General features: G+C 41.3%; 1 protein-coding gene across 1 annotated transcript in view; it reads left to right on the top strand.

The window, feature by feature from the left end:
* The window catches only part of LOC145416497 (organic cation transporter protein-like), a 76,479-nt gene that overhangs the window by 7,319 nt on the left and 41,321 nt on the right, over nt 1-27,839 (top strand). The window contains exons 2-4 of the mRNA XM_080285454.1: nt 10,016-10,117; nt 19,526-19,700; nt 22,162-22,270. Of these exons, the coding sequence (XP_080141580.1) occupies nt 10,016-10,117; nt 19,526-19,700; nt 22,162-22,270 (386 nt within the window). The remainder of the gene's footprint in view (nt 1-10,015; nt 10,118-19,525; nt 19,701-22,161; nt 22,271-27,839) is intronic.

Raw genomic sequence — 27,839 nt, 5'->3', positions numbered from 1 at the left:
CTATGCTGCATTACACCTTGTACAGCAGCGTCAGATAACAAGCATTCGAGTGGTGATATCAAGGGCTGGCTCATGAGAGAAATGTACAGACGCGACAGATCAAACAGAAGTGCGGAGCCAGATTTTTTTTTTTTTTTAATGTGTCTAACTCTGGGCATAGGCTTCACAGCCTGCTATCAAGGCCCAGCAGTCCTCCTACATACCATACACCTCTACATGTCACCACTTCGGCGCTAACACCCACCGTCCATATTGAATACATGCTAGGGCTCTCATACAGGACTGGTGTATTGGTATTAGCGGGGGTACTTTTACATGTCGGCGGGTCTTCTGGTAGATCAGTAAAGCCTGATTTAATGAAATTCAAATCCTTAAACTGTTCCCTGCCCCAGCCGGGATTCGAACCTGGTCCGTTAGGACTGCAGGCCATATTTGTGTTTATCCGTATATTTTGATACAGGACGCAGAATGGAATCTGGATGACTTTGACTTCCGTAATGTTCGTGTAAGAAACGTCCTCTGCCCTTACATTTAATTAATTTTTGGAACTAAATATCATATGCAACCTTTGACATGGCTGTGATCATAGTAAATATGGTCATCCTCTCGGTGTACACTCCCTCTGTACAGTCACCATCATGTCAACTGTTTTATGGCATCTCTAGTATATGAAAAGGCTATTTAAAATAATTGTGCATAAAGGTAAATAAACTTGATGTCTGTGCACATGGGTGGATAGAATAACGATATCTCTCATAATCTGTAAATGGAAAATGAAACAAAATCCTACCCAAAATCGCAAAATATATCTGTGTCAGTGTTACCGACAATGGGCAAGCCAAAGCAACCCGGAAAACCTCAGCAAGCAGTCCAGTGGCCTCCTGCCTCAATAACCTCTTGCAGTCTTCGCGGCACCGAGGAATCGATGTTGTTGATAGGTTGCTGGTTTCGTCTGAACAGCTCCCACTCGTCCTCGGTGTGCTGGAGGAGGAGGGCCCGTGTCCTCTTGTTCTCAGGCTCCCATGCGTTGACAATCTGGGCCCACACAGTCCCGATGGCTCTACACTAATGTTTGATCTGTCACGTCAGTATATTTCTCTCACGAGCCAGCCCTTGATACCACCACCTATCTAGAGCTTGTTATCTGAAGCCACTATAGAAGGTGTAATGCAGCATTATGTAACAATCATTACCCCCTTTATATCATGCCCTGAATGAAAGAAAATAGGCCAATCATGTGACCACCACTTCGCATTTCATTCTCCCTCCTCTACTTACCTTCCCTCTCCCCCCTCCTCACTCCACCCTAGGAACATCACTCGTCCCTCCACGCACCTTCCCTTCCCTCGCTGGCCCCTCCCTCTGAGCCCCTATTACTCTATTGTGACTTGTCACGCATAAAAGAGCCAACCTGAGCCACGGGGTACCGGAGGATAGCCGATTATTGATGACCACGACTGTACCTGGGCGCGTGCCACTCCATAAGTTCATGATGATGGTGATGATAAGGTAATAATAACAATAATAAGCATCATCATCATCATCATCACCATCATCATCATACATAATTATGACTGCTGCTGGTACTACTATTACTACTACTTATCCTAGTAGTAGTAGTTTCTCTACCTTCCATGGACCAAAACATGATGTATAATGTAATGAAATCGGATATCCTCAGCTTGGTGTTCTTCCCCTCGAAAAGAAGAAAAAAAAAAACAAGATCCGCCATTCTTAGAACACTCAGCAGACTTATACCACTATAATACATGCACTCACTTTTATCACCTATTATCAACGACAATGCACTAGCGCAGCGCATACACAGAGGCATAAGGTAAGATCGCGAGAGATAGGAGAAAATTTGAGGAAAGCATTTGCGAAAATCCCTGCTGATAGATGTGGCAACGGTGCAAGTTGTGTTTACCATTATTGTCAACGTTTGCAAGAGGCAGAAATTAAGAGGTTGTATTGTTAAGTCGGTTTGGTGCTCAGCCGTGAACCAGAGTTGGAGAAGGGCGGAGTGGGAGGTGCCTTAAATGGGTACAGCAGTAAAGTGGTAACAGTGTAGAAAAAACGCTGAGGAAGGAAAACACGATTTGGAAGCAGCGAAATCCCCTCCCGGCACCTTTTACATAACTACTCATGTGGAAAATAATATGACCTCCACATGGGTGGTAAATCGTTTTTTTCACCTCACGGACACAATATAGCCAGGGATAAAAGAAATGAACGAAAGAAAAAGAAATTTATGGAATAATAGCAGCAGATAGGGAAGTTTTTAAAGAGCATGTGCAGGAAAACTCGGCCGGTGGATTCCCTTTTCATTTCCTCGTCCCCCACCTACCTTGCCCCCACCCTCGAGTCAGTGCTGTGCGAGACGCCGAGTGAAGTGGCTGCGTGCTGGTCTGATGCTCGGACGTAAGAGGGCGTTCGTGAAGGATCGACAGGGAGGTGTGGCAGTGGAGGAAAAATCAGAGTAAGGGAAAAGCTGAAGAAGACGAAACGACAGGGAAGCAGCGATTTCACTCCCAGCGCCTTCCTATACCGCAGCAGGAAACAGTCAGGTCCACCAGCATCATGGGAGGTAAGTCATTTTAAGTCTTTCCACACATTATTGCCCCTTAGCTTGAGTCATGGACAACGTAAAATTAACCATCAGAGAAAAATTTAACGCAAAAATCAACCCCGAGGAATGTAGACAGAGAAAGATAAACGAAAGTAATGATTTTTTCACTCACGGTCTTCCCTCGCTCACAGGCCCCCGTACCGCCACAGTCGCCACTGACCCCTCACACGATCCTTCTCCCCTCCCCGTGTCATAAATCTTCACCTTTAGTTTATGGTCCGAGGGATGTGGTATATGAGAAAGGGGAAAGAGTGTGAGTTGATGAAAAGGGAACTTGATGGCGGGGGACAGGGGGACATGGTGGCGATTTATTTGTGACCTCACCTTTAAGGATTTATGCATCTGGTTATAGATTGATTGATTCTCGTTCGGTTTGGAGGCTAGCACATTTTTTGCACATTTTTTCCTTAATTAGTAAGTTAATATTTTGTTTTTTGGTAAGATGTTTGTATATAGGATGGAAACAAAAAGCATATAAATGAATACTGACGTGTACTGTGTAGCATAAATCGTTTGCGAGGAAGTCATAGGAACCATCTTAACCTACGGGATTACAAACCTTTTTTTTTTTTTTTTTTTAGCGATTTATCCTTAGATATTACACCTTTACATTCTCATGTGTTGTAGCACCTTCTTCATAGCGATGTATTAATTACACTTCTTCTATGTGTTATAGACTAGTTACGAAATTGTTACCCCAAGAACGTAACTTAGTAACGTATTGTGCAAAATAAATCCCTTCAGAAGAGGTAAAAGCCTCCCAAGTCACCTAGAGTGACCCATTGTGATTCACGCCATGGCTCTCTCATGGTCCGGTGTTTTTCCCCTTTCAGCAGCTCGCGGACGCTGAATTTCTCCATGGGATTCTCAGAGAAAGCGTTGACACAGCAGCCGGGAGCGTTGCAGAATGTCAAGGCCAAATATTATTTTTAGCTTAGATCTGAGTCTCTGTGCAGTGGACATCCGCAGTTTTTCTGTACATGTTGTTATTACATGCTGGTGTGTTAGAATAGGTTAATGCATAGTGACTACACAGTAAGTCATTACAAAGGGCTTCAGATTTGAGGAGGGGAGGTTAGCGACCTCTACGTCCCTTCTTGGCTGTTTGTGTTTGTTACCGGTACCTAGACAACAAAGTCGGAGGGGGTTATGTACTCACTCGTCTCTGTTCGTGTAGTAGATTATATCAGAAGGTTGTTATCGAATTTCAGTGAAATTGGTGAAGAGGTGGGTATTGGGTCGTTTGCATGAAATATCGTAGCACTTCTTCCTTTGCGAATTATTTTGTGTATTACCCCATATTATGCATTTGTAGGCTATCTCATTCCCTCCTATTGCATACCGGGAGAGTGTGCATTACTAGCACACAGTAGGAAATTAAGGTGTAATGAGCAACATATATCGCCGAGGAAAACGTCGAAAATGATCGCGTGATAATTGCACCACGAAGAGCGCTTATTTCTCCTTAACACCTGTATTATGATGATTTCTTTTATGATTAAGTTTTTGCTGCCTTCAGACGATTTTCATCCAGCTTAGGAAAGTCAATTCGTACAATACTGTTTTCATATTAACGTGTCTCAGATTTTCGTCCTTTTGCAACTTACTGTCGCGTAGCTCAGTGTCAGAAAACTATAATGCTACAGCTCTACATCCTTTTTCCTAGCACTTCTTTGTGACTAGCATCATATACTAGTGTTAATCTGCCGTTACATCTCAGCATTCAGGATGGAGAGATGGCAGCTTTCGGCCAGGTTAGAGTGAAAGTGTTACAGTACTGGTAAAAGTAATTGCAGACCTAGGTTCATATAAAGTTGCAGACCGAAGTTGCACCTCTCCTTTTCTGCAGTCCACCATCATTCTTTTAGGGGATAGGGAGTTGAGAGACGTCTGTATAACCAGGCAGCAAGGTTTTTGTCCTTTTGTAGCTTATTTCACGTAGTTCATTGATAGAGACGGACAATACTGTGACAGCTTTCATTTTATGGCACTTATTCTTGATCAGCAGATTCTATACTGTTTTTACACTAACTTGGCCCAGATGTTTGTCCCTTTGCAGCATATTTCACTCGGTTTATTGGTAGAAAAAGACAATTCTACTGTGCTACATCCATTCCATAGCACTTCTTCGTGACTGACACCGTATTCTGGTGTTTCTCTTTCGTTAAAATTCAGTGTTCAAGGCGGAGATGTGACAGTTTTAGGCCAAGTTAGGGTATAAAGGGTATAGTGTTATCTCGTATTACAGCCCAGAGCTCAAGATTTACCCGGTACAGATTGTAATTTTACACATATACCCTTTTTACCTTAACTTGACCTAAAATTGCCATCTCTCCATCTTGAATTCTGATTTGTAATGAGAGTAACATGAAAATGATACTAGTCACGAAGATGTGTTATGGAAAGGATGTAGAGTCGCAGCATTGTCTTTTTCTGCCTCTGAGCTACGGGAAATAAGCTGGAGAATGACGAAAATCTAGACCAATTTATGGTGAAGGGAGTATATTTAAAATGAGGAGAGTCATGTTCTATAAAAACTCTAAGTAGACTATAATGACCGGGACTTTGCGGGTAAGTATTTAATTGTATCAGATTTCTAGCAGCTGAACATGTCAAAATTGCCGTGTGCTTAATTTAGTGCATGTGCATCTTCTTTACTTTGGTGCAAATGTGTGTGTGTGTGTGTGTGTGTGTGTGTGTGTGTGTGTGTGTGTGTGTGTAATGCTTGAGTATGTACAAGTCGTGTGTGTGTGTGTGTGTGTGTGTGTGTGTGTGTGTGTGTGTGTGTGTGTGTGTGTGTGTGTGTGTGTGTGTGTGTGTGTGTGTGTGTGTGTGTGTGTGTGTGTGTGTGTGTGTGTGTGTGTGTGTGTGTGTGTGTGCTCGCGCGCGTGCGTGCGTGCTTGCATTAGCTATATGTTTCTGAGTATCTAGATCAACGGTTCTCAATCTTTTTAGTGTGTGACCCTATTTGGAATATTTGAAGACTTCGCAACTCACAGGGTAAACAAAAAAAAAAAAAAGAAACATACACAGTGGAATATAAACTTTATTTTCAAAGCAAATTAAACATCTTCTCCATTTATCTTATCTAAACAAAATTAATGAGATCCATGGTGCTGCTTCTCATTCATCAACTTGTCAAATCGTGAGATAAGTGTGGTTAGGCTGCATCTCATATCGTGCAGAGAGAGAGAGAGAGAGAGAGAGAGAGAGAGAGAGAGAGAGAGAGAGAGAGAGAGAGAGAGAGAGAGAGAGAGAGAAGGATCGGAATATAGCCTATCGTAGTTATTATGAATATGCTAATAGTGTAATAAGGATAATTACAATTTCAGTAAACTAAATAAAATACACTGAAAGCATTAGGCCTATTCTATATCCCTGCGACCCATCAAAATTCCTCTCGCGACCCACCCTTGAGTCGCGACCCATAGTTTGAGAATCACTGATCTAGATTATGAAACTGAGCACAGCGTATATATATACCCGCTATATATATATACCTCCATTTGGTGCCAGAATTCTAACACACACACACACACACACACACACACACACACACACACACACACACACACACACACACACACACACACACGCACGCACGCACGCATGCACGCACGCGCGCACACACACACACACACACACACACACACACACACACACACACACACACACACACACACACACACACACATACACATGCACACACTCACACACGACGTGAAGGTATGTGTGGTTGTTAAGAGGATTGCTGGGAGTGTATGGTTATACTTAGTCTGACACACACACACACACACACACACACACACACACACACACACACACACACACACACACACACACACACACAAAGAGAAAGATATCTGTGAAGCACTAAATAAGAATTTCCAATCAGTTTTTACAGAAGAAAAATATTTTGAGGGGGACTATGTGGAACGTGCATGTCCACACATACTACCTGATATACAAATATCAGAAAAAGTAATACAGGAGGAGTTAAGTAAATGAGACAGAGGAAAAGCAAATGGTCCTGATGAAATTTCATGTTGGGTGCTACGAGAATGTGCAAAGGAGTTAAGTAAACCATTATTATTGATTTTCAAGAAATCCTTGAGTCAAGATAAACTACCTGATATTTGGAAGAAAGCAAATATTGTCCCCTTATTCAAGAAAGGGAAAAGACAAAATCCACTCAACTACCGACCAGTATCACTGACCAGTGTCGTAAGCAAGGTATTAGAAAAGCTTATAAGAAAAGCTTGGGTAAATCATCTAGAAGAACACAGTATGATAACAGAAAGACAGTTTGGTTTCAGAAAAGGAAAATCATGTGTTACTAATCTGTTGAGCTACTATGACAGAGTAACAGACACAATACAGGAAAGAGTAGGATGGGTGGACAGTATCTATTTAGATATCAAGAAAGCATTTGACACAGCACCACACCAAAGACTTTTATGGAAACTGTACCATCAAGGAGGAATTCGAGGCAAACTGTTTTGTTGGATGCAAGATTTTTTCATAAAAAGAGAAATGAGAACAGTACTAAGGGGAAACTACTCATCATGGAAAGAAATGACTAGTGGAGTACCACAGGGTTCAATGCTGACACCAATCATGTTTTTAGTGTATATAAATGATAAACAGTAGCACTGGAAATGAAAGCTATCTAAATATGTTTGCAGATGATGCAAAAATACAAAGGAGAATTACTGACACAGACTCTTGTAAAGAGCTACAAGAAGAATTAAATAAACTTCATGAATGGAGTAATACATGGCAAATGGATTTCAGTGTGGACAAGTGTCATGTTATCAAGTTTGGTAAAAGTGGAAAAAGACCTTATTGGGATTATACGTTAGGAAATAAAACCCTACACATATCAGAAAGAGAGAAGGACCTAGGTGTGATTATCAATAGCAGACTATCTCCGGCTGACCACATCAGTGAGAAGGTACGGAACATGTATACACTGCTTGCAAATATGAGAATAGCATTCACATACATAAATGAAGACATGCTAAGAAGGATAATAACATCATTCATCAGACCAACCCTGGAGTATGCATCAGTAGTCTGGAGTCCTCATCTCAAAAAAACACATAGACAAGATTGAAAAAGTTCAAAGGGCCGCTACAAGATGGATACCAAGCTTAAGGGATCTAAGCTACGAAGAAAGACTAAATAAACTGAATCTACCAACACTACAGGAGAGAAGGAAAAGAGGTGACATGATAATGCTATATAAATGCATATCAGGGAAGGAGAAAATAGACATAAAATGATTACTTAACATATGGGGAAGCATCAGCAAGAGGACACTGCAAAAAACTGCATAAGAAGAGAGGTGATAAAGACGTAAGGAAATTCACTTTCCCAAACAGAGCAATTGATCAATGGAATGCACTACCGAATGAAATAGTGTGTGCCAAAACAATTCACAAATTTAAGGATAAGTACGATAAATATGGTTTAAGACACGGGACAGTACGAGCTTGACTCATTCCTGTAAAGATACAGTTAGGTAAGAATTAGGTAAGAACACACACACACACACACACACACACACACACACACACACACACACACACACACACACACACACACACACACACACACACAGCCTTTACCTGGATGGAAAAGGGGGTTGTGGAGGGATGAGGGAAAATTTTGGGTGAAAACGAAAGGGGATGAGATGGTACCCAAAACTGGAAGGGGAAGGGGAAGAGGGGAGGTTAAATTATGGTAAACACAACTTGAATTATATGGGTAGACGTCTTTAGCTTAGTTTAAATTTTTTTTTTCGTAAGCACACGCAAAATAACACACACACACACACACACACACACACACACACACACACACACACACACACACACACACACATAACGTGAAGGTATGTGTGGTACTTAAGAGGATTGCTAGGTCTGTTATTGGTATGCATAGTCACACACACACACACACACACACACACCTGTAGTATACCAGGGCTATAGAAATAAGACAACAAATAACACTCAGCCCCATTACTAACAACAACATCTAACCTACACCATACAGCTTACTCTAACACTGTTTTCTCTTCCACTTATTGTACCTCTCTTGACTATAAAAAAAAAAAAAAAAAAAAAAAAAAAAAGCACTCAGAGCACATATCTCTGCCAACGCCAATAATATTTGAGATTTACTGCTACAGTTCCTCTTTCTTACTAGACGGTCTCACATTAATCAGTCAGTTCATTCAGAGGTCTTAGTCTGCCCTGTTACAAATCTCATACCTCCGCGGACACCAGTAAAATTGATGATTTATTTCTGAATCCGATTCCGGATCCACCTCTTACTTGAACAGCTGCCTACATGTCCACCAGATTTCACTGAAATCTGATAACAACATTTTGAGATTTCTCATGTACAAGCACAGACAGATAGGCATGGATGAATACATCACCTCCCTCCAACTTCGTTGGCTGGGGTAAAAATGTGGCCTACACCTTATACCTGTCCTCCAGCGCTGTTTTCTGTTTCACCTGCTGAATCTTCCCGACCACACCTCTTCTCTTCCTAATATGTAATGTTATTAACGAAAAAGAAAGGATGAAAATGAGGGGTTGGGTGAGGAGGCGAGGAGAATAATAAGTTATGGGGTAAGGGATGTGGATGGAGTTATAGTGGAGTTTAGGCAGGGAATTTACGGGAGTGTGGGGGTTCGGGGGTTATGGAGAATTTAGGGGTCGTATTTTCGTAGTTTAGTGGTCTAATTTTTGGAGGAGTTTTGGGGTCGTATTTTCGGGGGAGTTTAGGGGTCGTATTTTTGAAGGAGTTTAGGGGTCGTATTTTTTTTATGAGTTTAGGGGTCGTATTTTTTTAGTAGTTTAGGGGTCGTATTTTTGAAGTAGTTTATTGGTCGTATTTTTGGAGGAGTTTATTGGTCGTATTTTTGCAGGAGTTTAGGGGTCGTATTTTTGCAGGAGTTTAGAGGTCGTATTTTCGTGGGAGTATAAGGGTCGTATTTTCTTGAGAGTTTAAGGGTCGTATTTTCGTGCCAGTTTAGAGGTCGTATTTTCGTGGGAGTTAAAGAGTCGTATTTTCGCTGGCTTATTGGGATTTACAACACATTTTCCTTGATTTATTATTTTTTTATGCAGAGAAGAAAGAATCAAAGACTGAAACGCTTTTGTTTTTCCCTTGGGTGTTGTGTGTATTTCTTTCATGCAGATATACATTGCATAAATAACATGCAAGAATACAGGCTGCGTAAATAACAGTAGTGGTAGTAATAGTAGTACCGGTAGTAGTAGTAGTAGTAACAATATAGCAAAAATAAGTATAAAACCCGCCCTCACAAGAAAGTGGGTGAGCTGTCAATAAATCCACTTTGTGTTTCAGAGACGGAGAATGAGGATAATAGCATGCACACCTTTGACGACCTAATTGAACACCTTGGCGTGGGGCGGTGGTCGGTACTCTACTTCTTGACTGCTTCCTTGTGTGAGTACCGTACTGTAGTCTGCCAGTCGTGTTTTATTTTTAGCATACGTACTGGCGAATGTACCGGTGTGTGTTTGATCTTACATACAGACGTTTATGGTTTAACACACACACACACACACACACACACACACACACGTATTTCTGTGTTTTATAATACACAGACACGTACCGCATCTGCTTTTATCATACCCACACAGACAAAGTAGGTCTCTCTCTCTCTCTCTCTCTCTCTCTCTCTCTCTCTCTCTCTCTCTCTCTCTCTCTCTCTCTCTCTCTCTCTCTATTAAATTTAACAAAACACAGTCTGTTATGATATTTTTCTTTACCAAGTTTGGGTAAATATATTTTTAAATATGCTTACTGTTTCTTGTGTTTTTCCTCAAGGTGTGCCACATCATATTATATACCGTGCATATTAATCAAGGTTAACATGTAATTTTCCCAGTCTGATTAATGTGTTTTTAAATTGTTCTTGTGAATAATCTAGAATACATAAACGGATCCAGGGGTGCTGCCTAGTTCTCTGTTCCTAAGCGATTTCTTTAGCTTAGTACACTTTGCCATCCTCTTTTTCTGTTACATAGATCAATCTAATGTCACCATACTCATCATAAATAACGTAAACAACGATATTAGCCAGCCATATCCAAATGTAATCCGGTAAGGAAGAGGTGTTAGGGAGCAACCTCCGAGAATACCAAACCATTTCTCACTGTTTTTCTTGTTTATTTCTTCCATACATTATACTGTACATATACACACGTTACTTAGATGGCTGTCGACTGAAAGGGGATGCCAAACCCCTATTACAGTGGACTTTTGATATGGACAACACTCTGAACTCTTCCTGGATATGGACCAGGGGTACCTTGTTGCCTACTGAATTTACTCACTTCTTAGAGCCTCATAAATAACAAGATTAGTTATGAGACTTAAATATCAAGTAGTTCACATAGCCTCTGAGGAAAGGTACAAGCCAGTCTGTTAGGCTACACATGATTCGATGATTATAGTATATCAATTTCGTAACATGACCTTAGTTGTTTTTTTTATCATTGACAAAGATCCGTAATCCTTTCAGCTCAGTAGATGGCCAAGTGTAGTATGGCTAGAGGATAAATTTGACTAGTGACCAGGGAGACTCATTCTTACTTAGTTAAGGTGTTTTGGTACCATTAACATTCCTCTCCTCCACCTCCTCCCGGACCTTGCTTCCCAGACCACACTATCCTACCTCTCATACCACACTGTCCTACCTTTCATGCCACACTGTCTTACCTCCCAAACCACACTGTCCTACGTCACTAACCTAGCCTAACCAAACCTAACCTAACGTGACCTAACAACCTAACTTAGCTCAGCCTACCTACCATAGCCTCTCCATTCCATTCCTATCCTAAGATAAGCTTTGTCTTACCTAACCTCTCCTCTCCTTTCCTCTCCTAACCTAACATGGGTTTTGTCCGTGGGGGCTTTTGGCTGGGCCCCATTTATATTCAGTCTGTTTTTGAACAAAGGGAACTCTTTTCTTGTTATCACCGTCCTTCCTGTTCCAATTCTCTGTGCTTCATTTTGAGAAAGCAAGCATTTTTACATCATGTAGACTGCTATTTTCCCCTTAACCTGTGTGTGTGTGTGTGTGTGTGTGTGTGTGTGTGTGTGTGTGTGTGTGTGTGTGTGTGTGTGTGTGTGTGTGTGTGTGTGTGTGTGTGTGTGTGTGTGTGTGTGTGTGTATTACCCTTTACACATGTGTTCTCTCAATTACAACAACAATGATCATCAAGTGTTCAGATATGTAATCAAGTTTTACCCAAGTAATTATACAGTGTATTGTGTTTTTATTATTCCTGCTGTATGACTGCTGGAATAATCGTTTCTAGTCTTTCTGTATACGTTTAACAATAATTACGCTCCCTCTCAAACGCTTGTTGGCTAAAGTACCTAAACATGACGCCATACCTCCACGATATTTCTTTCAAGGCCAGCCTAAAACGTGACACTTCTCAGGAATACACACACACACACACACACACACACACCGCTCGCTGGTGCAGTGGTAACGTTCTCGCTTGCCAACTGGTGGGCGGGAGTTCGCGCCTCGCTCAGGTTGCGAAAAGTTTCACTGACGAAGTGGGTGGTTACTGTCCCCCTTGAGCAAGGGGACGGGTGTGTGCGTGTGTGAAGGTCACAGCCTTGCCCTTAGATCGGACTATATGAGCTCTCAGCTCCCTTCCGGGAGGGTAAAAGCTGACGATCACGACCATCAAGTGATCCTGACCGACCCGGTGAATTGCACACACACACACACACACACACACTGCTGTTTACAAAGTAGTAGGATTACAAGTAAGAAAATGGCACATAAACAGCAGGGACTAAATAAAATTATAGTAGACTCAACCAGTGTCAAATATGTGAACAATATGGTTAAGTTGATGTTCTCATATGTGGATGGAATGATATCCAAATTATCAGAGAAACAGTGGTAGGTGAGGGCACTCATCATCCACTCACTCGGTGTAGTGCTGCTTTGGGTGTCTGCCCTTTCCTTTCTTCCATCCTTCCTCTTGTGTCTTTCTTTCCTTTACTCTTTCCTCTTTCTTCTGCCTACGGGTGACTTTACACTCCCTCTTCTGTCTTTCTCTGCTTCATTCTTTCCCCTTCCTTCTGCCCATGCGTAACTCTACACTGAGTGACAATCCAAATGGTTTCCTGTATGCCAGGAAACCATTTTTACCACGCTGGGTGGTAACCACATAACCAAATTATGGTGCCTGGTGGTTTAGTGGGTAATTAAGGTGCTCCAGTCCGATTGAGCCTGTGTAGGTTTTATCCAAGGGGTGGTTTGGGGTTTATTACTCACGTAATGCCACTCAGGGATGATTGAGGCTGGTCACTCATCTTAAATGTCAGGACCAACTTGCCTAGCCCCGGGTTCCTACACTCCTCATGGGGTGATAGAGGCTTGGATGATGGATGGATGGATGAAAAGACTAGATCATAGAAAATGAGCCTCATATGATTTGTCCAACAGAAACAAAATTAACCCCAAGGATATCCAACAACTTAAATTTTGATGAATACAACATTTGGCAAAGAGAAATTTGAAAAAAGGAGGAGTTTTGATATTAACAGAGAAAAGACTCCAGGTCAAAGATATAGAACTAGACATACCCTCTTTAGTAGAATTGATTTCAGTAGAGATTAGTACATCTGAAGGGAAAATCATTGTGACAGATTTATAACTGCCACCCAAGACAAACACATGTAGAGGTGAATATGAAGACCTGGCAGGAAGGACAATTCGTAGTTAAAGAACCCTACTATACAGAATGGAAGAAAAATCTGAAAGAATTATACTAACAGGAAATTTCAAAACAAATATAAATTGGAATACTCTAGATGTAAGAAACTATGAAAGTTGTGGGATCAAAAGGTCCTGGGATCTTACACAGGAGTTTTTCCTACCACAACTTGTAAAGGAGTACACCGGAAAAAGAGGACCAGAAGACCCCTCATTATTTAGATCTCATAATCACTAGGCAAGAAAATGAAATTGACTATAATCTATCACCCCCCCCTCCCCCCGCCCATTTGGCAAAAGCGATCTTACAGTATTAGATTACAGTTTCAGGCTAGCGTATGATATAGTTAGAGATTATGAAAATTACAAAAAAAAAAAGCAAAACTACAAAAAAGGCAACTATCATGACCTAAAAGAAGTACTTTAAGGATATAGATAGGGACTAGGAGCTAAGAGGACAAGATATAAATGTTATACTGTATGTAAAAAAAATTCTGTGAATTTTACGAAACAGGAGTCCAGAACTATGTCCCACAGAACAAAGGAACAGAAATAAAGATAGAGAATTGGTTTAATACTGATTGTTAAAATGCAAAAGAGAAAAAGGAGAAAAGAGATTTCCTGTGGATCAGATACAGACGACATATTAGTGGAAAATAGTGAGAGAGCATATAACAACTACAAACAAGCATGAAATGATAATACAAGGATAAGGAGAGAAGCTCACAGGCAGTTTAAGGATGACGTTTTAAATAAAAGTAGTGATCAACCGAAGCTGTTTTACAGCTACATATGAAGCAAAAAAAAAAGTCAAAGATAAAATAGTCCATCATGGATGAGGGAAAAATCTTTATCAGTGAAGAAGATATTTGTGAAGTGCAAAACAAAAATTTCCAATCAGTTTTTACGAAAGAAAGTAGATTTAAGAGAGTGAGAAATAAACAAGCATGCCCACACATATTAACAAATACCGGTATACATATATCGAAACAAGAGGTTCAGGAAGAGATGAGTAAATTTGACAAAGGAGAAGCTAATAGTCCTGACGAGCTTTCGTGTTGGGTATTACAGGAATGTGCAAAAGAGCTAAGCAGACCATTACATTTGATATTCAGAGAATCCCTAAGACAAGATAAACTACCTGATACCTGGAAGAAAGCAAACATTGTTTCCCTTTTCAAGAAAGGAAATAGACAAAATCCACTTAAATACCTACCAGTATTACTGACCAGCGTCGTAAGCAAGATTTTTAAAAAGCTGTTATGAAGAATTTGGGTAAATCACCTGGATAAACACAATATGATAACAGAAAGACAATTTTGTTTTAGAAATGGAAAATCATGTGTTGCTAACCTATTAAGCTACTTTGATGGAGTTGCAGAAATACTACAAAAAAGAGATGGCCGGTTAGACAGCATATATTTGGATTTCAAGAAGGCATTTGACAGAGTACCACACCAAAGACTTTTGTGGAAACTGTACCATCAAAGAGTAATCTAAGGTAATCTGTATGATTGGATGCAAGATTTTCTCAGTAAAAAGGAAATGAGAACAGTGTTAAGGTGAAATTACTCATCATGGAGAGAAGTGACAAGTTGAGTTCCACAGGGCTCAGTACTGGCACCAATTATGTTTTTAGTATATATAAATGACATGTCAGGAAGTTCACCCCTACATACATCAGAAAAGGAGAAGGATATAGGAGTGATTATCAATAACAGACTATCACCGGCTGATCACTTAAATGAAAAAGTAAGGAGAATGTACACACTGCTTGCTAATATGAGGGTAGCATTCACATGTATAAGTGAAGACATGCTGAGAAAGATAGTTACATCATTCATTAGACCAACTCTGGAGTATACATCAGTAGTCTGGAATCCACGTCTCAAAAAACACGTAGATAATATTGAAAAGGTACAAAGGACCGCTACAAGATGGGCACCAAGCTGAAGGGATCTAAGCTGTGAAGGAAGACTTGAAAAATTAAACCAACCAACATTACAAGAGAGAAGGAAAAGAGGAGACATGATTATTTTACATAAATGCATCACAGGAAAAAATTGACGTAAGCGAGCACCGGTATATACCGTATGGGAAAGCAACATCTAGAGGACACTGAAAAAAAAAGAAAAAAAAAATGGACAAAAAGAGAGGTGATAAAGACGTAAGGAAATTCAGTTTCCCAAGTAGAGCAATTGATCAGTGGAATGAACTACCAAATGAAATACTGTGTGCCGAAACTATTGATAAATTTAAAGACATCTATGATAAAAATGGTTCAAAACACGGGATAATAGAAGCGTGACTCATTCCTGTAAAGATACAATGAGATAAGAATTAGGTAAGAACACACACACACACACACACAAACCCATAGCCAGACTTTTCGAGGGAGGGGGGATCTTTTCTGCTGAATCTGGACTTGCATAGCAGCCGGCTGGTCAAAGGTCTGCTGCATGCTTACTATGGGGGTCTGGGCATAAGCATAAGCGACATCGAGAAGTGCACTGGTACTAAAATGCAGACCGTGAGAAGGTGAATCTTTTGGCAGGATGGGGGGTTGTCCGCCCCTCCCCCCCCCCTCCCTAGCTACGGGCCTGACACACACACACACACACACACAAGGGTTTACTGGCCTCTAACAGATCTGCCCACGGGATGGAGAAAATGGGAGCCTACTGCGCAGTGACCGTCTTACTCCCCTGCCCCACCCACTGACGCAGTTCATACTTTAGACGCAAAGGAAAATGGCAGAACACACTTTTCCTGCTTGTTTCCTACAGTTTCAGAGATAATTGTGCCCAGTTAGTTTGCTGAGTGCGGGTCTTCTTCAGCTTACAGAACTGCTGCCACAATCAACACATGACCTCGTAACCTTCACTGACAACCACCGTCGCCATTCCTGCTAGTCTCATACACAGGCCAATGTAATGCTGTTACTCTCACAACTAGAACTGACACTACTACAGTTACCAGCACCAGCTTCCACCATGACAACCGTTACCTACCACAGTTACCACCATCAGCTGCCACTATTTAGGTCTGCTACCATCACTACCACATGCTACCGTTAATAAAACGAACACCACCTACCACCATTATTATCACCAACTACCACCATTACCGCCAAGAACTACCATCATTACCACCAATACCAACTATGACCTTTACTACTACCAGCTACCACCATTACCGCCAAGAACTACCATCATTACCACCAATACCAACTATGACCTTTACTACTACCAGCTACCACCATTACCACCACCACCAGCAACAACTACCACCATTACCAGTAGAAAGATCCCGAGCCAGAGGGTAAAGAAACATGTACGTGACGTTATTAGCCGAAGAGTTTGGTGTGTGGGTGACATAATTAGTCGAAGAGTGAGGTGGGTGGGTGCCATCATTTGCCAAAGAGAGGAAACGAGTGCGTGATGTCATTAGCCGAAGTGTAGGGGGGGGGGTGTTGTCATCAGTCCAAGAGTGAGATGGGTGTGTGGTGTCATTAGCTGAAGAGGGGGGGGATGTCATTAGTCCAAGAATGAGATGGGTGCGTGACGTCATTAACCAGAGTGGGATGGGTGTGTGACATCATTAATCCAAGAGTAAGATAGGTGCGTGACGTTGTTAGCCGAGCAGTACTTGGCGTGCACAGATCTTAGAGTTAGAAGACATTACTTTGTACCAAATTGGAATGTCTGCTGACTCCCCCGCCTCCATTGGTTGCATGTGTAGCGTCATTTAAAACGTTTGTCAGGGTCTGCAGTTTTGTTCGAAAAATTTAATGCAGTTCACGGTACACACTCACTGCCAGTTGTTGGTTGAGTTGATAGAACATTTTCATTTTTTTCTGGACGTGTTGGTGTTAGGGAGAGGAGGAGCTTCTGTTTCATTAGCTACCAGAATATCTGACCATCCCCCTTTTTTTTACTGTTATACTGGTACATACTGGGTTTGTGTGGGTTTTTCTAAACAGAAAGGAATCAGGAATACACAAACACACTGATGATATACTCTAATAGTACCGTACAAAGCGGACACACAAACTCCGAGTGGCAGGACTACAGGTTTATTACGACTTCCACTTTGGATACAATTTTATTACAGTAAGGTCTGGGACATACAGAGACATACAGACAATGTAAATGAACTGGTCAGTCTGGGATATGTGTCTTACTGGAGGACCTGAGAAGACCTCTGCATCATGAAAGTGTCTCTCTAGGGATTGTCGCCAAGCCAATACACCAGAATAAGGGGACAGACCCAGGAGGTGAGTTTATGTCTGTATGATCGGGTGTTGTTCACTGTGTATTTTAAGGCAAGAGGCCAAAAGGGAGAGACTAGAACTCAAGTTCCAAAGGTTGGGGAACGAGATATCTAGTTCTACCTGAGGACCTGAAGGGGATAGACGTTAGTGTGTGTTGTTCCCAAAGTGGGCTATCAGGGAGGTTAGAAGGGACCCAAGAAAATCGGGACAGCAAGGTGGTCTTTTGTTGTCACTGGGATCTTCTTTCCAGGTGTAGGGGGAAGGGGACTGAGGGGTGTGTAAGAGGGAACACAAAGGGTGGGGCATTCCAGGGGTCGTGGTATCTTGCAGCAGTCGGTCTTGGTCAGGAAGATGTCATGGCTTCTCCACTGCATTGAGCCAGTTCATTAGTGGAGGAGGGACATTGTGGCTGCTCGGTAGCTGAACTGCGTCAAGCCAGTTCTGTAAGTAAGGAGTGGCATCGTGACTGCTCTGGAGCTGAACTGCTTCAAGCCAGTTCAGTAGGGACATCACATAGGTGACTGCTCAGGATGTCATGGCCGTTCAGGAGCAGAACTTTGTTGAACCAGTTCTGGTGAGACATCATGTCATGCCAATATCTGGTCAGAGAAACATCGACCCTTCCCTGGAGTACCGCCTCGAGCCAGTACTCAACTGACGAGCGCATGCCATTAACAGTACTTGGGGCTCTGGCTGCGATGACAGGTGGCTCGGGGAGAGGGGCACCCAGTGGCAGCATGTGCGTGGTCTCTACGCTCTTCTTGCTCTGTTGCATGTATGGTAGCTATCAGGGAGGTTGAGCGAAGCTGCCTCCCACCCCTGAGATGGTTTTCTGTGGAGGTACCTGGAGCAGGGGACTGCAGTAGGTAGCCTCGTCCTGGGCTTTTCACTGACCTTTTCAGCATGACACTAACATGGAAACATGGAGAGAAGGCCAGCATACTCTCCGAAACACTTTCTTCCAACTATCTCATGCACTACCCTACATGCACTATACATATCACACAACATACCCCATTACATACAGGGGTTGACTCCAGCAAGGGCATGTGGTCAGAAAACTTTGTCCCCCCACTACCTATTGGCAGACTTAGTGGGAAGGTGTGATGAGGGCTCCACCACCATAGATTTGCAGGCCGGGATGGGATGGAGCTTGGACTTGTGCTAAAGGGTACAGGGCATTGCGGTTCCCAGACTGCCGTTTCCATCCAATAGAAGAAGGTCCGAACCGGGGAGTAGCTCCCCAGGAGGCTGCCCTATCAGTGGGTGTATAATGGCGGGGCAGTGACAGTGCCAAGGCGTGCATGGAGGTTGTCCCACCAGCTGTCTTGGCTGGGTGCCACAAGGCCATTGCCACAGCCACTGGTCACAGCTGGTGGGCTATGGGTCCCAGGTCCCATGCCTGGACTTGTGTGGATGGGGCCTGTGGTATGTCTCTCCCCTTTATTTTTACCAATTCTGATGAAAAAGGATAAAAGCAAAGCAAGAGTGAGGAAAGTAAATCACCCACGGGGATCAGAGTGGTATTATGGAATGTGGGTGGTTTGAAGGATAGAATGGGGGAAGTGGTTGAGGCGTTGAGTTGGAGGTGGTAGAAGTTGGATGTGTGCAGGAGGTTAGGATACGGAGGTGGATCAGCCAGAATGATTGCTGAGAGGGATTGTCATTACAAGATATTTTGGCAGGGTAGGGCCATATATCCAGCCTGACAATTCTTGGTCATCAGCTGAACTGGAAGGGGTTGGGGGTTTTGTCAGGTTAGAATAAATATTATGTTGTGACCAGATAGGCTGTTTGTGTAACTTACTACTTCTGTCTTCCCTCACAGACACAGCATGCTGTGCAATGCAGGCACTGAGTGGTGGGTTTATCATGCCCCTGATGAACTACACCTGCATCCCTCCAGATTTTCATGGCTTGCCCTCCATGGTACAGGACTCACCCCCCTCCTCTTACTCCTACATCCCCACAGCCACCAACATCACCACCACCATCACAGTAATGTAATTGTAACAAAGAACTAATGTTCAGTCATGGACAAAAGCTAATATTTCACTTCAACTTCTGTATATCCCCTTCTGGCAATTATACTGTACCCAAACTAAGAGCAGCATGATGTGATATTATTTGCATTTCAGCTCATACTTCATCCATTTCTTTTGGGGATGTACATAAATGACCTCCCCAACAACATAAACTCCACTTGCAAGATCTTTGTATATGGTACAATAACATATAATCCTGTAAGAACATTAACAGAGAAGCAGTCGATACAAACTGACATAAACAACATGACCGAATGGTCCAATTCATGGCTTCTACATTTTAATGCAGCTAAATGCAAAGTCATGCATGTGAGGATAGCCAACCAATGGCAGAACTACAGAACTGATGGAAGAAGCATAAGAGAATTCCATACTGAAAAAGATCTAGGAGTACTGTTCAGTGACAGTTTGAAATTTAACAGCCATATTGATAACATTTTTTCCAAAGCAAACCGTATCCTGGATCTCATTTGTAGAACATTCAAGAACTGGACTGAAGAGTGATTTGAGACCATCTACAGGACTTGCGTTCACCCTCATGTTGAGTGTGCCGTGCAAATATTGTTCTCCCAGTTTCGGCAATACATCAGTAAGATTGAAAAGGTGCAGTGAAGAGCAACTAAGATATAGTAGTTCCAAGCCATAAAAGCCTAAGTTATGAGGAACACCTGCAAAGACCGGATATACTCAAACTGGAGGACCGATGGAAATGCGGAGATATGATAGGGGTCTTCAGTATTACACTTGGATTTGAGAATTTTAATCCAAGAGACCAGGACAAACTTAGGTGGTCACTCCAAACAACTGTTCAAGAGGCAGTTCAAGAAAAGTCAAACAGGAAACACATTCATACACAGAGTGATAAATCAGTGGAAAAGTTTACCAGAAAATGTTGTGAATGCTTCTGTAAAAGTTTTTAAGAAAAGATATGATAAGCACATGGCACAGAGGCACATGGAGGCAGGCAGTAGGATCTATGTATAGGTCTTTAGCAAACCTGCTGATCTTATTGGTAAGTCTTATTGGTAAGTCTCACCTGTACGACCGGCTGCTCTTCTGTGACACTTACTGTATGCTGGAAATCAGTAATAACAAAAATATACCACTCTCAAATAGCACATGATTACTCGTTTTATTGATTCTGCCCTTGCCATTGCATATGTGCAGATTCAGTTTGTAAACAAAGATACAATATATGTTTTTATATTTTATAATTCTATTTTGGTATCCACGGTGTGATGGGACTATAATGACTAGTGGTGTTTGTATAGCTTTGTCCCCCCATTTGGGTTAGAAAGCACATCCATTGTGGCAAGAACAAAACCAAATACTGTACTTTACTGTACACAGGAGGAACCATGTGTGTGAAGTGCTGTTACTCCATGATCACTGATTTCCAACACAAGTGCCACAGAAGAATAGGTGTTTGTACAGATGAGAGTTAACTTCACAGAAGAATACTGTACCTGAAAAATAACCAGATTGAGTACGGACTGAAATGAAAATTTTATCCTTGATATGTCTGTGCTCATAAATGATTCCCCGTAGTATGCTGTGTCAGGGAGGAAAGTGACATACATGCCAAGTATGAAGTACAGTAGATGGAGTGGTATAGGTGAATTTTAGTCCACAACTGTACACTGTTGGAACATTGAGAATGATCATTTAATATTTATGATTATTAAAATCAAGTACTGTAGTTGCATGGCATGACTGTGTAATTGAGTCTTGAGGTATTAATCATTTGCAGTTTGGAGCTGATTACATCATCAGTATATGGTCAGCATGCCTACAATGCAGCTAATTAGTTGATATCAGGAATAGTGTTATGGAAACTTGCTGTATGGAAGATACAGAGCCTGTAGCTCATGGTTCCCCTCATCAGTCACCCCTAATAATCCCCAAACCTGTCCTAACCATCTCAGACACTGACAAACACAGCAAAAAGCACTGTATTGTAATTAGCCATACCCCATTGCCCAGAACACCACCTCAGACCATTACCCAAATCACACCATTACCCACACCTTCACCCCACATCATCACTACATCATTACCCACACCATCACTCCACACCTTCACTGTACAAGTTAACCTCAGTGCTGTGGCAGATACATCTTTGTAGAAGCAGATAATACCAGATTTGGCCATGTTTGAGAAATAAATGCATTATGGTAACTTTATGAACCAAACCAAATGCCTAGCACATTATGTATGATCACTGTCATAAGAGAGCATGTTCGAGATTAGAAGTCTGTACTGTACCATATTTATGTAATCTGGAGTTGTTTCATAGTTCTGTCATGAATTGATGAATTGTTAGTTATTCATATTTGGAGCTGATGGCATCATCAGACTATGTCTGCATATTTCCAGTTTTACTTGCCATTGTCAGTTTTGCTTCTGTTGTGTTTTGCAGAGATGAGTGCAGGTATGAGGTACTGAGTCAGGATGGTGTGAATCGGGTGGAGTCGTGTACACAGTGGGACTTCGACCACACCGACTTCGGCAATACCCTCACCTCACAGGTCACTCTACACTATTAATTTACATGGATTATAATGCATGCCAGTTTGCAGTATTGAAATGAGAGGGGTTAGGAGAATGCCAGATAATATGAGAGAACGAATTCATATTGGATGCTCTGGGACTTGACCACTTCAGTTCAGTGATATACTGTACAGTACTTTCCTAATTCCAGTATATTAAGAGACTTATCTTCAGCATTGGAGAGACTTTTCAGACTGGAGAATTACAACCTTCATTAACTCCTTCACTGCTAGATGTCTGCCTTAAGTTGCATAAAATCATCTGATGGTAGGAAGAATGGTGAGGTATGAATGCGAGAGAGTTGTTTTTGCTGTTGTGGTGGCCTCAGGATCACCTTCACAAGAAAAGAATGGAATGCAGAATTCTGTCCAGCCACTTCAGTTGGGAGCTCCCAGAGTTCTCTTGGTGAGCTTATGTTGAAGGTTTTTTGTGTTTAGAGAGATGCATGAGGTAATATGTAGTAGCATTGTTTTGTGTAGATTTGCTTTATAGTGAGGGCAGGGTGAGTTGTCTTAAGTTGTATTTTATGTTACTATTAAAGCAGAGAAAGATGATGGCCACATTGTAGTCTGACCAGGTGTTCTCAGCTGGGCAAACAGCTAACTAATAATGACTTTCACTGTGGTGTTGGATGCTCGTTCATTTTTACTCAGCCAGTCGGGGATGAGATGGTTTGGCCATGTGGAGAGAATGGAGAATGTGATATTGACCAGGAGAATCAGGAGGTGGGGGGAGGAGACAGGGAAACCAAGGATGAGGTGGAGGGATGGTATGAAGAAGTACAGTATATGAATGAGAATGGTGATGGGTTGAAAAACATGCAGCATGGTAGCAGAGGACGGGATGACATAAAGGCCACCTCTTCTGGGCTTCTACCTATAGAGAGATAGATGGATAGATAAGTAGTCAGGGTTGAAGCGGGAAATAAGGATAAGGCTTTTTATAATTCCCAATTCTTTATTGAAACAAGTGTAGCATTTCATGCCCATGTCCCATTGAGTTTACACAGTCTTTGGTCATCATTCAGAGTTGGGTGTGTGACCCATTTTTGCAAAGTTAACCCTTTCACTGTGATGATATATTTTTCATTTTATTTTTGCTCATTCCAAATGATTTTATTTAGCACAGGAGAGGCTTTGAAGGTGGAGATGATGGATTTAGCTTTCTTTAACCCATTCATTATACAGTAGTCCCATTAGTCTAACTTGGTCCAGATTTTCATCTTTTTCCAGCTTAATTCTTGTAGCTCATTGGCAGAAAATGACAGTGCTACAGCTATACATAATTTTCATGGCATTTCTTTGTGACTAGCTACATATAATTTATTGTTACAGCTCAGCATAGAAGATGGAGAGGTGGCAGTTTTAGGCCAAGCAAAAAAAAAGTATACTAGTGTTACTTTTTAAATTGAGCACAATTATCAGGAAGCAACAAGAATGATATAAAAATGGTGTCCATGACTGAGGGGCTTAAAAGTGTGTGTGTGTGTGTGTGTGTGTGTGTGTGTGTGTGTGTGTGTGTGTGTATTTACCTATTTGTATTTACCTATTTGTAGTATACAGGAATTGAGCAATGCTCGTGTTGTCCTGTCTCCATATCCACATTTATCAAGTCTACCTTTACACACATGAATGTTTTTCTCATGCACCACCTCTTTGTCTAAGTCGTTCCAAATATTTAAGAATATACCTAATTGTGATATACACGGAATGTACTATGCTCGTGGGTTTCCGTCGCTGTTTCTCAATAAGTCGAATTTAACTTTAAACTCGTTTATGTTTTTAGACTGGACGATCTCTTTGTCCAGGCTATTCCATAAGTCTATACTTCTGTAAGGAAAGCTATATTTCTTGATATCCTTCAAGCAGCTTGACTTTTTCAATTTCATTCCATGTCCTCTTGTTGCTCTCTTATCCCATACAAACAGATCTTCTTTGTCAATTTTATCTACTCCCACCATGGTCCTGAACACCGCAATCATGTCTCCCCTCTTTCTCCTTTCCTCTAACGAAGGCAAATCCAGTTTTTCCAGCCTCTCTCTGTATGACAGGTCTGTCAGACTGGGGACCATCTTGGTTGCTGTTCTTTGTATTCTCTCAATCATGTTTATATCTTTCTTTGTGTGGGCACCACACTACCGCTGCATATTCTAACCTGGGGCGGATCATGGCCACTATCAATTTTTTCATCATTTCCTCATCCATATAATGAAATGCTACTCTTATGTTAGTCAAGAGCTTATAAGTCTCTCCAACTATCTTATTAATGTGCTTTTCTGGTGACAAACTATCTTGGACCAGCACTCCCAAATCTTTCTCTTCTCTCCTTTTTGTGATTAATTCATTACCCAAAAAATAATTCAGTGATGGTCTCCTGGTACTTTTACCCATTTCCAATATTTTACATTTCTTTACATTAAATTTCATTTCCCACGTCCGGCTCCAATTGTGTATCCTATCCAAATCCTCCTGCAGTATTTTACAATCCTCCTCAACCTCTATCTTCCTCAAGATCTTTACATCATCAGCAAACAGACTCGCATAACTGTTCACTCCATCTACCATATCATTTACATAAATCAGGAACATTACTGGCGCCAACACACTGAGCCTTGAGGGACTCCACTTGTTACTTCCCTCCATCCAGACATCTTTTCCTTTATTACTGTCCTCATTTGTCTGTCTCTCAAAAAGTCTCTCATCCATTCCAGAAGTTTCCCCTTTAGTCCTCCTATATATTCTAGTTTCCACATTAGTCTCTTATGAGGTACCTTGTCAAAGGCCTTCTCTAAGTCTAAGTACACACAAACCACCCAACCATCTCTCTCCTGTACCACCTCAATCGCTCTTGAGTAAAAGCTCAACAAGTTTGAAACACATGACCTTCCACTTCTGAATCCAAACTGACATTCAGCCAAAATATTCATCTCTTCCAGATATTTTATCCATCTGTCTTTCAGGATTCTCTCACACAATTTTGCGACCATGCTGGTTAGAGACACTGGTCTATAATTCAGGGGTTCTTCCCTGTTTCCTCCCTTGTAAATTGGTACCACATTTGCCCTCTTCCATTCTTTTGGCACTTTCCCCTCTTCCAGTGAGCATACAATTAAGCTGTGAATTTTATCCGCCAGTTGTTCTCTGCATTCCTTCAGTACCCAATTAGAAATTCCATCAGGTCCTGGGGCTTTTCCTTACATCTTGAGTTTCCAGTAATTTATACACTTCCTGCACCTCCACTTTTATATCTTTCATCACCGGAACATTTCTAATCACTCCCTCCCTTCCACAAGCTCCTTTTCTTTAGTGAAAACTGACTGGAAACGTTTGTTCATTATTTCTGCTTGCATTGCCGCATCATTAAAGACCTCTCCATCTACTTTCAGCTTGGTGATTCCTTCCTTTTGTTTCAGTTTGCCATTAACAAATCTATAAAACAGTTTGGGTTCATCCTTGCATTTGTCAATTATACCTTTTTCAAAATTCCTTTCTTCTTCCCTACGTATTCTTGTGTATTCGTTTCTTGTTCTTTTATATTCTTCCTTTGTTCTGTCGTTACCTCTCTTTCTCCAATTGTTCCACGCCTTATCTCTCTCTTTTTTGGCTATCATACACCTTCTATTAAACCACTCCTTTTTCCTGTTTTCTTTCCCTCTTACTCTTGGTACAAATTTTTCCACTCCCAAATTATAGAGGTCTAGAAAGATATCCCACTTCCTCTGTATCTCTCTTGTTTCTCTGAATTTTCTCCAATCCGCATTTTCCAAAAAGTTTCTCAATCCTGTAAAATTTGCTTTGCCAAAGTTGTATCTTCCCTGTCTATGAAGCTCGTCTCTTGGCTCGACGTTTCCTATTAACATCTGGAACTCAATGACCACGTGATCACTTTTTCCCAAAGGACAGAGATATTCCAATGATTCTATTACATCAGGTTCTTTGGTGAACAGTAAATCTAACCTTGCTGGTGTGTCCTCACCTCGAAACCGTGTCTCTTCTTTGACCCACTGTGTCATCACATTATTCATTATTATATTTAATAACATAGTACCCCACGAATCCTCGCCGCCTCCCGAGTACCATTCCTCCCAGTTCACCTCTTTACAATTAAAGTCACCCACCAAAATTATATTATTGCTTTTCTCAATTATTTTTTGCAAGTAGCTAGCCATATCTGACAACATCTCATGGTATTCGTCATCCTTCCATGCTCTCGTCTTTGGGGAACATACACTACCGCCATATCTCTCTTAACATTCTCTCCAGTTTCTAATTTCATATATATCACTTCAGCCCTGCCTTCTCCCATTTCCACAGTATCTACATTTATGTTGTCCTTCACTGCTATCATCACTCCTCCTCCCTTTTTTTCTTTTCTGTCTTTCTCCACAGTTTGTATTTACCATCTCCCAAATGAACATCAATATCTTCTCTTAATTTGGTCTCTACAAAGCACATGACATCAGGTTCATGTTCTCTCAAGAAATCATTAATTTCGATCCTTGTCGATATGAAACCATCAACATTAGTATATATCACCTTCAAATTATTTATGACATTATTAATACCCTCTTCTCTCCCTACTCACTGTCCGTACCACATCCTCAACTTCTGATCTTTCACAACCATCACCCCTAATTTCCTTCACTTCTATTTACTTAAATACAATATCCTTACTTACATATCCAATACTCACCAAAAAAAAGTATTACGTTCTTCCTCTGTCCTCTTATCATTTTTTTCCTTTACTTCTTCCTTTAATGATTTTAAAGCTTCTCTTTCTTCTTCATTCAGATCTTTTCTTATTATAATATTTTCCATCCCCGCCTCTTTGCTTAATTTCCAGGTCACTTTAAGTATCTCATTTATTACACTTTCTGATGTAAACTTGACTCTCATTGGTCTTGTTTCCCCTTTCTTATAAGGCCCTATCCTCCTTACTTCCTCAATTTCTTTTACCCACTTGTTTCCTTCGGGGTCAATCTTGCCTAATATTCCTCTCACCATGTTCGTGTCTCTCTCGAGTCTTGCGAACCTAACCTTTTCTTCCTCTTCCCTGTTTCCAAATACTATCACACATCTGTTCCTTTCTACAGTTTCTCTCACTATTTTCTCTTTTTTTCTTCAGTATTTTCACTACTTTTTCTTCCATTTCTTTCTTGTTCATTTCCCTTTCTTCCTGGATGATCTCTCTTAAGCTGACCACTTCTTTCTGTTCTTCCTCTACGTGTGCCCACTTTGCCTTGTGTTCTTCTAGTACATTACTCACCTTCTCCGTTTTATTAGTACTCTCTTCAAGTTTCCTCCTCAGTTCAACATTTTCCCGCTTCAAATTCTTAATCTCTTCATTGGCTGTTTCGTTGGACTGGATTAGACTCTGTATGGTGGTTTCCGTATTTCCTGACACATCCTTTATCACTAGATTCTCTACTTTTTTTTCGAGTTCACTAATCCTCATAATTAATGTTTTCACTAGGTCCATGACATTAGTATTAGCATCGAATCCTTGAAATTCCATTCCCTCATTGTTTACATTTTCGGCCATCTTTAA

Source organism: Coenobita brevimanus, chromosome 106, assembly GCF_032717465.1.
Source record: "Coenobita brevimanus isolate Jiangsu-jjx chromosome 106, ASM3271746v2, whole genome shotgun sequence".
Taxonomy (NCBI): Eukaryota; Metazoa; Arthropoda; class Malacostraca; order Decapoda; family Coenobitidae; genus Coenobita; species Coenobita brevimanus.
This window is presented reverse-complemented; position numbering and strand designations above follow the sequence as displayed.